The sequence below is a fragment of the Emys orbicularis genome, chromosome 23 (assembly GCF_028017835.1).
Source record: "Emys orbicularis isolate rEmyOrb1 chromosome 23, rEmyOrb1.hap1, whole genome shotgun sequence".
NCBI lineage: Eukaryota > Metazoa > Chordata > Testudines > Emydidae > Emys > Emys orbicularis.
The window spans coordinates 9,023,428-9,038,187 of NC_088705.1; the positions used below are offsets into that span (position 1 = coordinate 9,023,428).

Here is a 14,760-nt window from a genome sequence, read left to right on the forward strand (position 1 = left end):
CCCCTTTTCCCCCCCCACTCATGGCACTCTAAACATCCTAGAGCGGGCCCTGACAATATTGTTTGTATCGATCAAGAGATTCCTTTTTAAAAAGATCGCTGCTTCACAGAAAAGAGCAATAGGACAGATCTCTGTATTCAAAAGAGCAGTGTGTTTCCCTTTGCACAGGGTTGTGCATTAACATTTTTGTTTGTAAAGCTTAGCTGGGCATTTTATAGTCTCCTGATCTTTACAAATATGTAAAGAACATAAAATGTTAAAGGTTCTGCTGGTAAACACATAACTAAAACCCACAGCCAGCTCAGAAATCCTAGCTTTGTGACCCTCAATGTAACTGGATACCCATTTTACATGCTGTATATAGGTTTTTTTCATATTCTCCAGTGGAATTGGCACGTCCTCTGGTAATCCTTATCGCAGAAATAAGCACTGAAGTTCTTCAGAATTCCAGGTCCTGACTCATGTTATAGATAAAATGTTCTTTAGACTTATCTAAAGGGGCACGTGGGTTAAACATAATTTGTGTGGTTTTTTTTAAATTCCTTGCATGTTGACACCAATTTAAGTTAATAAAATTGAGTTTCCCTTTCACTGTTTATGCTGTTCAGTATTTGCAGATCATTGAGGTTTACAGTGAAAGTAGAACAGCCAGTTTCACATTTAGCAGTCAGTTTCATCTCCAGATTCTGATTGCCCTGCTTCAGTGCAACATTGCAAATGTTTAAATCAACACAGTTTATTGAGATTTGTTTTAAAAAACACTAAACATTTCCATTTGGATCTTGTAAACTTAAATTTTGGGCCTGAAAATGACTAAATTTTTTTAATAAAGATGCACATAATATAGAACAATGGTTTTCAACCTTTTTTCATTTGTGGACCCCTGTGAAATTTTGAATGGAGGTAATGACTTCTTTGGAAATCTTAGACATAGTCTGTGTACCCCACGGGTCCACTGATCACCAGTCGAAATCCACTGATATAATGTGTTAAAAACCTAAGTAGAGTGTACACATTTCTTTGCCTGCTTAATGCTAATAAATACATGGCTGACTGGTCATATTGTTTCTGCTGAATATTGCAGTAGAACTGCTATTGGAATATTTGCCCACAAACTATTGCATCTTTCTGCTTAGGTACTTAAAGCTTTCACCAAAGCACCCAGAATCAAACACCGCTGGAATGGACATCTTTGCCAAATTTTCTGCATTTATCAAGAATTCCAGACCAGAGGCCAATGAAGGTAGGAGACCTCAGTCCTGTAATCTCTAGTGCCTGGTGTTTCATTGGGTTGTGGGTTTGGCAAGAGCAGCTGTCGTTCTTTCTCTTTCGTGTTCTTTCTCTTTTGTTCTCTCTTCGTTCTCTTTTCTCTTTCATTCTCTTTTGTTTTTTTCTTTTGTTTTCTCTTGTTTTGTTTGCTCATTCTTCTTTCTTTCTTCTTTTTGTTTCTCTTTTGTTTTGTTTTTTGTTCTTTCGTTCTTTCTTTCTGTCTTTCTCTTTTGTTTCTCTCTTGTTTTCTTTCTATTGTTTTGTACTATTTTCCCTTCTACAAGGTAGAACAGGGTATGGTAGAGGTTTTGTGTCCAGGCAGCACTGCTGATGTCCACAAATAACTTCCCTGAACTAGACATCCCTTTAATCTGATTTTGCTCCCTGAAAGTCCAGGGCTACCCAGATCACCTCTTTGATGGGTGTGTTTAAACTACATAAAGACACTATTTCAGGGCAAACTAAGGTATTGTTGACCGTTCTGAGGGCTACACATGTAACATGGGACAGCACTACTTTCACTCTCTGTCCTCATCCCACAACACTTAACCTCACTTCCTTTTTCCTCCTAGGGGCAGCTGATGTCAGTTACTAATTCTGGACTAATTTGATGGTCCTATTAATTGAGGGGTTTATGACTTGCAATTCATTTGTTACTATTGGTACCATTAGTGGACCTGCCCCTTAATTACTGGTGCATTTTAGGGGTGTAAAACACACAAACAAGCTATTTTAGTTTGTAATGGCTGACTGTAAATCTTAAATCCTATTAATCAAAATCTCCATGATTGAGTAGGTGGCTTTTAGTCTTTTGAGTTAATGATCTCCGAACCAGTGACTCCGAATCTACCTTGAGAGAACCAGACCAGTTAGGCTGTCTAGTCAAACTGACTGTCTAGACTGTTCTAAATACCCATTTGGGGAATTTAACCATGACATGCAACTTCTTTGAAATGTGCAGTGATGCTCAACTTGCCCCCATGCAGCCTCCCTGTGACATGCTGTAAACTGACTCCGTAGATAGTGCATTTCAACATCTGAATTTTTAGCCAGATGTACACTAAACTTATGGGCGTCTTGGTCACCAGGTCACGCTTTTAAATTGACAGTGTTCCTTTATAGTTAATTACATTTACTTTGAAATATTCTGTGTATTTAGAGACTTATTCTACCCTGGAAGCTTACTTTGGGTTCCCCATTGGCAACTAGTGGCCTAACATTCAGAGATGCTTAATATCCACAATTCCTGTTGATTTCATTTGAGGCTGTTGGTGTTCAGCACTTCTGAAACTCCAACCCAAGACGGGTAGAGGCAGACTTTGGCTCTTAAACTGTGCACAAAAATTCATTAGAAACGGACCTGGACAGCATTAGTAATTCTTAGTAATTTATTGAAAAGCAGAGATGTGAAATGCCTTGATTTGCTGTCCATGATAAAGTGCTGTCCATGATAAAGTTAAGGACTTGTGTGTAAAAGCTGAGTTTTAATTAACCTTTAACTCTGAGAATGAGTGTACTTTCCGATAAACTAGTGCTGAAAGTGTTCAATGCCTTCCTGCAGTCGCCTAAAGGCTTCACTCCCTCCCATCTTCAGAATCCACCTTCGCTCCCTTCCCCCACTGCTATAAGTTTCCAGTTTGAGTGCTGTGCCACTGGAAACCGGGTAGCATTTTAACTCTTAAAATGATCATAGGCTCATTAATGTTCCCTGCAACTTTTCTCAATCATGAAATTAAAGTATCAGTTTAATATTAAACATCTGTAAATTCACATTTCTCTTCCTTTCTGTCTTGTATCTTGCTGCTGCTTGTTTCAACCTTTGGTTTCTCTGAGCAGCTCTTCCCTAGAGCTAACTCTGGTCTAGATCCTTTGTCTAGCAAATACAAGCTGCTGTCATCCCAATTGGTATCCTGCTGTTCAAAGGTCAGTTGCATCCTTTTCATCATCCAGGTAGCCTCTGCCAGCTGGAGGCTTGTAAATCTAACTTGCGTACTCTGCCACTGTGGCAGAGTTTTCATGGGTTATATTTTTACATGAAGACAGCCGACATATCAGAAGCCACAAAGGGTAAATAAAATGCAAATGCCAGTTACAAAAGAGCAAGAAATTAGGCTGGATAAGTAAACAGTCTCGTTCACACACTTGCTACCAATCCATATGCCAGCACATTAATGAGCAGATGTCTGATAGCCCCTTACAATTATTGATACTCTAGTGCACTTACTTTGCTGTATCTGGACTATTAGTATGATCTGTAATCAGTTGCATACACTTGTGTTTGAAATACTTTTTACCTTTATAAAATAGATGTCAATTTTTAGGATATGTTTTCAAACTTGTTGGATAATGGCATACTAGCTCATGACTTCTGTTACTACACACATGCTGGCTCCTGTTTATTGGGGTTGTCATCCAAAGAATTATTTTTTTTACAAGAGACACCAAATCCTGGTTAAAATGAAGCTGCTAAGGAACTGTATTGATAACAAGGATGGTCACTCATTCCAGCAGACTCTGACCAGATTTGAAAGTGTGTATTAGAGAGTAGTTTATTTACTATTAAACTAGAAGCTATCTGGTCCTCTGACTGCTTTAACTTCGAGTGCTGAGTGCTGCTCAACCATAATTTTAAGTAAAACTATGTCTAATACTTTTCTCTTGCTTTGTTGCTGCTAGGAATAACCATCTAACCTCAAAATGACATAAACAATCCAGACTAAAGGCACAATGGGTTGTTCAGTTTGCAACATGTAGACCTTAGATTAAATTACTTATTGGTAAATAAGAACTCCCAGTTGCCAAGCAACCTTCTGCCCCAGGGATCTATTATAGCAGCTGTGTTCAAGAAAACAATATTCAGAACAATTCTGCTCTGTAGTGTCTCCCTGATGGATTTTGTTGTTGTAGGTCTATGGACTCCTAGCTGTTACTTTTAAAATATCATTTAATTCAAGATACAGGATTTAACAAAAGGATTTCAGCATTTCTAAAGAGAGAATCCTAGTTAGGCAATGCTGCGTTCAAGCAGCATTCAATTGAAACACCCCCATGATTTCTTAAAACTCCAATAAAATTTGGATTTGGGGGTTTTATTTAAACTTTAAACTGTCCCCTGCAGCATAGCATATGTAACCAGAGCATCCCTGTGTTAACATGAGTGTTGTATACAATTGACACTGACCAATCTGTGTACTGTTTGCACTGCACTCTGTGAAACTAAGGTAGCATAAATATCTTGAAGTAAATAAGGTTTCTAAAATCTGTTCCAACAGCCTAAGGAGCTACTTTTAACAAGCAAGGATACGGTTTTAAAATTATTTTTACTTTGAAACCATGAAGAGGTGGGTCACAGGGCTAGCTGCATTTCTGTCTCCTTGGACTCTCTCAGTGCACTCCCTCGGGTGTCAGTCCCAATGCCTTTACCTATCCTGGGTAGAATTCCACAATTATCCCACTCCTAGATAGGGCTCTGCGCTACAGTACCCTGTGTATTGAGAGTGCTTACTCAGCAGGTCGGACTGAATTCTGGCATCTACTGTTCTTCCTGATCAAACAGCCTTTGAAAACCAAAGTATTGTTTGTTTTTAACAGTAGGAACAAAGCATTTAGAGAAAAGGGGAGTTTAAATATCTAACCCTGTCTCTATCTTATCTTAAGTCTTATTGTCTTCTGATGGTAAACTAGGTAGCCCTACTTTCTTCAGACATCCCCGGCATGTGTCTGCAAGTCAATCTGATTGCCCCAGCTCCCCACCATCTCCTGAGAGGGAGACTTTTCAAACTGCTATAATCCTTTTGATCATCTGGTTCCCAGGCTTTTCCTGTAATGGCATTCTCTCTTAACCCTCCAGGGCTTGTGGAGAAGTGGCTTATCTTGAGTCATTGTTTCCTTCCTAGTTGTTTTCCTACAGCTACCCATTAAACTAAACCAATGTATTCATATAGTAAATATTCCAATAACTAGGTCAACATATAGTAGTAATAAACTAGAACAGAGCAATTCAGTTTCTTCTATAAAAAGCTTATCAGCATTATAAATACCGTCTCGGGGGAGAGGTTGGTTGTAAACTTGCGCAGACTTCAAACTTGCCTATAAAACGTATAGAAGTTTTAGCCGTGTGAAAGGGGGAGGGGGCGGAATCTTGTTAAATATCTATTTATACTAATCACCTGAACACACAGTACCAAATTTCACATAGAACTTAGTGTTCTTTAAAGATTTTCAGCTGCTTTGGACTAGTGGTGGGAGTGAGCTGCAAACTTCATATCTGAACTATCCCAGCATTCAGGATGTTCAGATCCAAGGTTTTGATTTACACTCATTTCATTGGCTTGCATATTTTTAAAAAAGATATAAAGCTTTATCCTTGCCATGTGAAGAGTAAATAGCAATATTTGGGAAGCGCTACTGCTTTCTGATAACACCCCAAATTTTGAGATTGACAGGCCATGAGCAATGCAGGATTGGACCCTTGAATCATCAGAGGAATCTTATTTTATTCCTAAATGGTGGTTGCAGTTGAATATAAGTAAAACACACAATCCTACTATTTTCTGCAGTGTTTACATTTAGAAAAGAGATAAAATTCCTCCAATATAACCAGTGTTGTAGAATTAGGTTTGCATTTGTTTCATGGGCTATACTGCCCTCTGCTGTTGTCTTTGATTAATTTGATTTATCAAGAGTTCAGACTTAACTGCATGCAGAGTTGCAACAAATTTAACATGTGCTTTCAAAACTGAGAGTACCCTGGCTTAACCAGGAGATCTTCAGCGACTTGAAACTCAAAAAAAACAAAACAAACAAAAAAACCCACAAAAAGTGGAAGCAAGGTCAAATTATGAAGGATGAATATAAAAATACACAAGTGTGTGGGGACAAAATTAAAAAGGCCAAGGCCAAAAAAAAGAGATCAAACTAGCTAGGGTCAGAAAGGGTAACAAGAAAACATTTTACAAATACATTAAAAGCAAGAGGAAGACCAAGGACATGATGGGCCCATTACTCAAAGAAGAGGGAAAGACAATAACAGAAAATGCAGCAATGGATGAAATGTTAAATGCCTTTCTGGTGTTAGTTTTCACCAAAAAAAAAAAAGTAGCAGTGATTGGATAATTAATATACTGAACATCAGTGTAAATGGGATATGATCTGAGGCTAAAATGGGAAAAGAATAAGTTAAGAATTATTTAGACAAGGTAGATGTCTTCAAGTTGGCGGGACCTGATGAAGTGCATCCTAGAATACTTAAGGAACTGGCTGAAGAGATGTCTGAGCCATTTGCAGTTATCTTTGAGAACTTGTGGAGTCTGGGAAAAGGGCAAGTATAGCATCTGTCTATAAAAAGAGGAATAAAGATAACCCAGGGAATTATAGACCAGTCAACTTAACTTCAGTACCTGGAAAGATAATGGAGCAAATAATCAAGCAATCAGTTTGTAAGCACCTAGAAGATAATAGGGTGATAAATAAATCAACATGGATTTGTCAGGAACAAATTATGTCAAACCAACTTAATCTCCTTCTTTGACAAGGTAACAAGCCTTGTGGCTAGGGAGGAAGTAGTAGAAGTGATATATCTCTAGTTTATTAAAGCTTTTGATACTGTTTCACATGACCGTCTCAAACAAATTAGGGAAATATAGCCTAGATGCACTGGGTGGACAACTGGTTGGAAAAGCATAGTCAGAAAGTAGTTATCCATGGTTCACAATCAAGCTAGAAGGGCATATTGAGTGGGTCCTGCAGGCATCTGTCCTGGGTCTGGTTCTATTCAATATCTTCATAAATGGTTTGGATAATGGCATAGAGAGTACATGTATAAAGTTTGCAGACAATACCAAGCTTGGAGGGGTTGCAAGCACTTCAGAGGACAGGATTAGAATTCAAAATGATCTTGACAAACTGAAGAAGTGGCCTGAGGTAAAAAGGAAAAAATTCAATAAGGACAAATGCAAAGTACCACACTTAGGAAGAAAAGATCAGTTGCACAAATACACAATGGGAAATGCCTGTCTGGGACCGAGTACTACAGAAAAGGATCTAGGAGTTATAGTAGATCACAAACCAAATGAGTCACCAATGTAATACTGTTGCAAAGAAAGTGAACATCATTCTGGCCTGTATAAGTAGGAGGAGTTATAAGCAAGACCTGAGAAATAATTCTACTCTTCTCAGTGCTGATAGGACCTCAACTGGAGTATTGTGTCCAGTTCTGGACACCACGCTTCAGAGAAGATGTGGACAAATTGGAGGAAGTCCAGAGGAGAGGGGAAAAAAATGATTAAAGGTCTAGAAAACATGACCTGTGGAAAAAATTGGATTTCTTTATCTGGAGAAGAGAAGACTGGGTGGTGGTGGGGGACATGAAAATAATCTTCAAATACATAAAATCTTGTTATAAAGAGGACGCTGATAAATGTTCTTAACTACTGAGAGGACAGGACAAGAAGTAATGGCCTTAAATTGCATCAAGGGAGATTTAGGTTGGACATTAGGAAAAACTTCCTAATGCTAAGGGTAGTTAAGAACTGCAACAAATCACTTAGGGAAGTTGTGGAATCTCCTTCAGTGGAGGTTTTAAAGAACAGATTAGTCAAACATCTGCCAGGGATGGTCTAGATTATACTTAGTCCTGCCTCAGTTCAGGGGACTGGACTAGATGACCTATTGAGGTCCCTTCCAGTCCTATGTTTGTATGATTCTGATTTAATTAAATCAGAGCAAATATTGTGTGACTTATTTCGGTTAGGAACAGATTTAAGATAAAATGACATAAGCCATTCTTAAATGGCAAGTAAGTGCCCACCTAGGGTTTTGCAGTGATTTAACTAAACTGGTGCAAGCTTGTATTTAGACCAGACCTTAGATAGCAATAAACCCTTACAGGGTATATTTTAATGACTTTAAGTTATGTCAAGCTGACCAAAAAAAAAAAAAAAGGAAGAGCTAAGAGTTTGTCTACATGGAAACGGGCACTGAAATAACTAAATCAGCTGTTAATTTACACCTTCAGTTACTTGAGTGTATGTCTGTGTGGATGCACTTGTTCTGGAATAGAGAGCCCTATTCTGACATAGGGTTCTCTTATTCCAGAATAAGTGCATCCACACAGACATGTGCTGAAGGTGTGAATTACAGCTGGTTTAGTTATTTCTGTGCCTGTTTCCATGTAGACAAGACCTAAGATTAAACTTCAGTTTGTCCAGTTTTGGTAGGTAGCACAGATTTCAATTCAGTGTATAATGCTACCAGCTACCACTAAAGCTGCTTTTAGAGTGACTTTGCCATAATAGCTGTGGCAAAGGAGACTGAATGTCTTTCAGTGTTTTGGCACTGCCATGGGTATCACAGGTCTGGTCTACACTACCCGCCTGAATCGGCGGGTAGAAATCGACCTCTCGGGGATCGATTTATCGCGTCCCGTCAGGACGCGACAATCTATCCCCGAATCGACGCTCTTACTCCACCAGCGAAGGTGGGAGTAAGAGCCGTCGACGGGAAGCCGCGGAGGTCGATTTTGCCGCCGTCCTCACAGCGGGGTAAGTCGGCTGCGATACGTCGAATTCAGCTACGCTATTCGCGTAGCTGAATTTGCGTATCTTAAATCGACCCCCCCCTGTAATGTAGATATAGCCACAGCAATGCAAATTCATGTAAGCAGACTTAGTGGTATGTAGGGCTACATATGTGCCAAGTAACTATTATAAAGTGCATCTGATGTACTACAGTAGGTACAAGGAGATGAATAAAAAACAAAAATCTGGAGATAGATTGGAATTTTGTAGAGACACACTTCTTTCCACTTAATATACAAGTCCTGAATTCATACTTTTCTTAAAATGTGAATTGTAAAAAACAGATGGTCTATAAACTAATCCCTTCTGAGTGCATTACTGAGGTGCTTTAAGCTTAGCCAATTCTCTTGCATTACATTGCATCAGGAAGAGGATGCAAGAACCAGACATGCTTCCTGTATAGATATCTATAGTGAATAGATTGATAACTCTTTGAAAACTGCTTTGTGGCTTTCTTTCCTTCCTCTTTATTGTTCTCGTATAAAACTGTATTCCTTTCCTGCAGCTTTGGAACGTAGCCTCTTGAAAACTCTGCAGAAACTGGATGAGTACCTGAACACTCCTCTCCCTGATGAGATAGATGAGAACAGCATGGAGGATATCACAGTTTCTACCCGCAAGTTTCTGGATGGCAACGAGATGACATTAGCAGACTGCAATCTGCTACCTAAACTACACATTGTCAAGGTAAATGATTTTATTGGGAGGGACCACAGTCATTTCAGTTAATTTCTTATAGTGGATATAATATACTACAAAATAATAAAAGTAAAAGTTAGAAAAAACGTACAAGATCTTGGATCCCATCCCATTGCAATGAACTTGGTAAATAAGGCTCAATACATATGTCCTCGTTAAGTGTAACCACAATATTAACAGCATTGCTTAATAATTTAATGAAAGATTCTTGAAATGTCTGTGAAACTTCTGTGCCTACCCTAGTTACAGTGAGACCTAACAGATAACTAGGAAACAAGGATTTGTGGCCCAAGTCAAGCCAGGTTTTAATGCGCTGTAGAAACAAGGAAGTCATGAGACTTTAAGAACAACAACCATATCACTACAGTTTTTTCCCCGTTTCATTAAGCACATGTTTTTTCTATCTGTATAGAAAATGGCCTTAGTAATACAAGTAAATCGCACAATTCCAAATATAGGACCAGAGGACAAGTTAGACACACCTGAAAGATCTGGGAGATGGGAGAGGATAACTCTGCAGAAGTAGTCATTGCATATTTCTTTTTTCTTTTTTTGTTCTAGGTGGTTGCCAAAAAATATCGCAATTTTGATATTCCCAAGCAAATGGCAGGGATTTGGAGATACCTGACTAATGCCTACAGCAGGGATGAATTCACCAATACTTGTCCCGGAGACAAAGAGATTGAAATAGCTTACAGCGATGTAGCGAAGAGACTCACTAACTAAACAGCACTTGCAAAAGAGATGACTTCTCACATATTCCATAACAGAATGCTTCTCCTAACAGACTGCTCTTTTGCATATAAAATAACAATTTATTTTGCATGAATTTGCAGTTATTCAATGTTACGTTGGATAGAGCAGGTACAGTAATTACCTAAAATTTGCAAAACAGGAGTAATGAGGCTTGGTTTTCTTTACCTTCTTTAGCAGCAAATATGAAGATTATCATTAATACAGTTTGTGTTTAATGTTGCATTGGGGTACCCTAAACACCCCAGCATAAAGGGTTATTTTCCTCCACTCCTTTTCTTTATCTATTAACTATAGCTAAACTTGCAAACATTTGGTCCATTTCTGTGTAGACACTCTTTTGAAATTCACTAATTGGTCCACAATCTTCTCTTGGTATATGGTACAAGAAATATTTATGTATTTTGGAATTTACTACTTCTTAAAGGTTTGCATATAGGATAAAATAGTTATCTACAACATATTGATCTGTACCTGCTTGTCTATCCCAGTCGTATACCAAAGGATCTTATTTCCAAAAAAGCCTTTTGCAGAATACTTGGCAATATATATATATATATTTAAAAAAAAACAAGAAAAAAAAATACTGTTAAATAACTGTTGGATTACAAACAAACAAACACCCCCCCCCCCCCCGAAATATGGCCACCACAGACCCAGATATGAATGCCCCAAACTGCGGGAGTTGGGATCTTGGTCTGAATTTTGTTTAGGGGCTTCTCAGAGAATGTGTTTAGGTCTGGGCCTTCTGGAGCCCAATGAGCACTAGTAATGGTTGGTGCTGTCTAAACTGAGTTTTGGGTCACACCAGATAGACAGTTAGCAGAAGGTCATTTTGATGGCGCATCATGAAGAAACCAAAAGAGCTAGACACCCACCATTGGTTCATTTTAAGAACTGCAAGTGGCTGCTTTTTTGGTAGTAAAGAGCCTTTGTTCTGTGTAGGTCGTCTTAGTAACATTTATTTAGGAAAACTGTGCTGTCGTAAACAATGTACATGTAAACTTTAGGGTTCTAGTTGACAAATAGCTACTGTATATGATAGCTAGGAGTGCAATGATTAGCAATGCAAGACTGACACACACACAGCAACTAGAGTAGAAATCTTGCTGAGAATTTTTTAAAGATTTTTTTTTCTGAAGCATGTGTAAGTGACCTTTAAAAGCGAATATTTGCCTTAACATACAATATGCATTTTTCTAAATGAAAAGCCCTCTCTTGTTTTCTCTTTAAAAATAATGCTCTGTGAAGTGCCAGCCTTTCTAGGAATTAATTTATCCCCTGACAGTCACTTGTCTACATACCTGGACGGCAATTTTGCATAACCGTAATCATTGCACTACTCTACATTTAGGTTTTCTGCAGCAACACTGAGGAATAGCACTGCAATTTTTTAAAAAGCTATTTTCAAATATTTCTAAACCAGGGAATAGTTTTCTTGTTTAATACAAAAAGGCAAGGTTTTGAGGCATGAAATAAATTACTAGGTTATTTTAGAGGCCATCAAACCCTACTCCAAAGAGCATTAACCTATTTTTTGTGATGATACTTTTTTATATTTAACTGATTTTAGAAGTCTGGAAAGTGCTATTCCTTGTAGGTTGTTTTTCTGATATTAAACCTACTGCAATAACACGACAATGCTCCCAGAAACACACTTTTTTACACTAACATTTTGGTAAGCACTAGTTTTATGAAAAACAGCACGACTTTCTAAGCATCCTGCTTTTGCTACTTCATATATCCATAAAGTTAGCTTTAAATAAGTAATAGAGTACTCCATCTTTGTATACGTGGCTTGTGGTGCCTTTGTCTTGCCTTCTTAGGTCTAGAATTCCATTATTGTAACAACTCTCAATTGTTACCTGTCTCTTCAGACAGTGATCGATACACTTAAAATCAAACCCTATTATGATTTATTGCAGAGGTGTTCAGGAACTGAAAGGAAAATCTACAGAGCAGCCGGGTTAAAAATGATCTGTAGCCTTTTTATATTCACTGTATCCTAAAGGCCCATTCACACCATGAATAAAGTTTGTCTAGCAGTAAAAATCTTCTTTAGGGGTTTAATACTTGCCAGTGCTACATTCAGAGAGAAGAATTATTTCATTTTTTGTCAGATTAAAACATGGTTTTGTTTAGTTGTTAATAACAGAAGGAGGGTAACAATGGAAGTTTATTGGTTTGGTGCTTTTTGCCTTTGTATAGCTTAAAATGCTCAACTAAAAATGGAATATAGGAATCAGTTTAATTTTGGGTATGGCTTAGTCAATTGAAATTAATAATCTATATTAAACTTAGATCAGGATGGCCCTTTGGAGTTGTTTTTTAATTAGTGATCAGGCCCGATTTTTTTTGTAAACAAATTAGGCACCCTGTATGCACACAGCTTGTGTGTGTGCTGGGTAACCGTGGATGAGCATGATCATAATTAACCATTTGTATATACAGTGACCACAGTTGAGTGTACAAACTTGGTAACTGCCCACAAAAGAGCAGGCATATCCACACTTACCTTGTTACAATATCAGGCCTGTAGTCTAGTATAAACCATAGATGCTTTGTAATTTCCCTTCAATAATCTCTTAATTATTCTCAAAACATGGATGTTGAATATAATATGCTACAACTAAGTAATTTTAATGGCTGACGTGGTTAAAAGCTTGGGAACCAAGTTAAAGCTCTTGCTGTCTCTGGCACCCATTGATGTATTTCTTGTCTCAATACAATGAGCTATTGAGTGTCAGAGATTGGACGGCAACTAAAAGAACGCGCTTTTCCCTTCTAGTCAAAGCTCAAACGAGGCTCTGGTTGGTTAGTAACTGAAAGGGGATATGCCATGTGGTGGCCGCTTGCTGACCTCTGTGAAATGCGTTGCTGTCTTTCTGATTTCCTAGGGGATGGGTATCTGCATTGCATTGCATCACTATCGCTGTCCCACTTGTTGGCATCCTCAGCAGAGAGGCCAAGAACTTAGTAGAGACTGAACAGCTTTTGCCTCTACAGGTCGTCTCTGCAGGTCAGACCCGCAGGGCGTTGGCAGGGTGATGTGTGGTGGGATTAGCCAGCTGGGGTATATGTATACTACGGAAAGAGGACTTCAGTCTGACCCCAATGACCAGCACTGACAGTAACCCTTATTAATGGGAAACTCCCTGTCCCCATTCCCTCCCGCTTTGACTGGAGAACAAGGTATACACGTGAATTTGTTTTTTAAACAAAGTTTTCCTTTCTGGAAAAGACTTCCTACATGTGCAAAACTGTTTGAGCGGGATGCATGTGAACCCTTGAAACGATTTCATGCACTCCAAACATTTCCTATGTGTCTGTTTTTCTCTGGCACTCAAAGTCCCACATGGACTACTGCAGCCGTGTAGTTGCATAATTATATTTTTCCCATAAAATTGGTAATTTTCTGGAACGGGTCTGTCTAAACTGATTGAAAAGACGTGTGTGCAGTTCCTTGATAAGAAAAAAGATTAAATCAGCTTTCTATGTTAAGGAAGCAAATTAGCTTTTCATATCAAAGGAACAGACACATGAAAAAAAACTGACTGTGTTGAGCCAAACCATGATATCTAGCTCCATAGAACACAGTGGCTAAGAACAGCAAAATGTATTCTGCCATTCAGATAATGATTTGAACGTGTTAAATGAGAATCTTCGGAACAAAACTTTATCTCTCCCAAGTCAGCCCACTTAGCTTGTGACACTAATTCTTGTCTTTTGTATGTGAGTGGGATGAAGTGGAGTGAGATGCAAACTCCCAGAACTGAACATCTGGAATTGGAGCATGGCATGCAGAAATACTTGACAAGTCCATACAGTTTATTGTAGTATGCTTTATGTCTTTGGATCATCTTTTACAGATATACCAGTATATTGCTGGCAGCTAAAAATAAAATTATATTTTCACTACCAAGCAGATCTTGATGTTTTTGTGTATGCACATATCCGACAATTCAAGAGGGTGTGTTGTGATGCACTACTGTATACACAATTTTTATTGTCTGACAGTTAAAGCCAGCTTTAGGGCATACAATTCCCAGTTTTGCCATTGGCCTTGTGACCTCTAGTTGCATTTAACCTCGGTCTATCTTTCTGTAACTAGGTATAATATTTACGCACTCTGGAGGAGTGTTGACTAGAACGAGTTTAAAAATGCCAATTTTTTTCACAAGAAACTTTATAAAATGATCATTTTTCAATATTTCCAATGGAAAATCTCTTTTGATAGAAAACTTTTTAAAAATTTGGGGGGTTGGTTTTTTAAAAAACTTTGGTTTTCAAAAATTGAAGACCAAAACATTTTACCAAAAAAGAAACTTTCACTTTGCAGTTTTCTTTTTTTTTAAGTCAAATTTCCCATGAAAATGTTTGTTTTTGTTGAAAAGCCATTTTTCATCATGTTCCAATAAAAAATTTCAATCTCAACTGTGGAGGGCTTAACTGATACTTTGTT

The 14,760-nt window shown here is 38.2% G+C and overlaps 1 protein-coding gene across 2 annotated transcripts in view; it reads left to right on the forward strand.

The window, feature by feature from the left end:
• CLIC4 (chloride intracellular channel 4) overlaps positions 1 to 14,220 on the forward strand; it is a 65,601-nt gene extending 51,381 nt beyond the window's left edge. For both annotated transcript variants that reach the window (XM_065421827.1, XM_065421828.1), the window contains exons 4-6: positions 1,137 to 1,243; positions 9,352 to 9,533; positions 10,107 to 14,220. In XM_065421827.1, coding sequence (XP_065277899.1) covers positions 1,137 to 1,243; positions 9,352 to 9,533; positions 10,107 to 10,271 — 454 coding nt within the window. In that variant the 3' untranslated portion in view covers positions 10,272 to 14,220. The remainder of the gene's footprint in view (positions 1 to 1,136; positions 1,244 to 9,351; positions 9,534 to 10,106) is intronic.
• Positions 14,221 to 14,760: the final 540 nt, after the last annotated feature.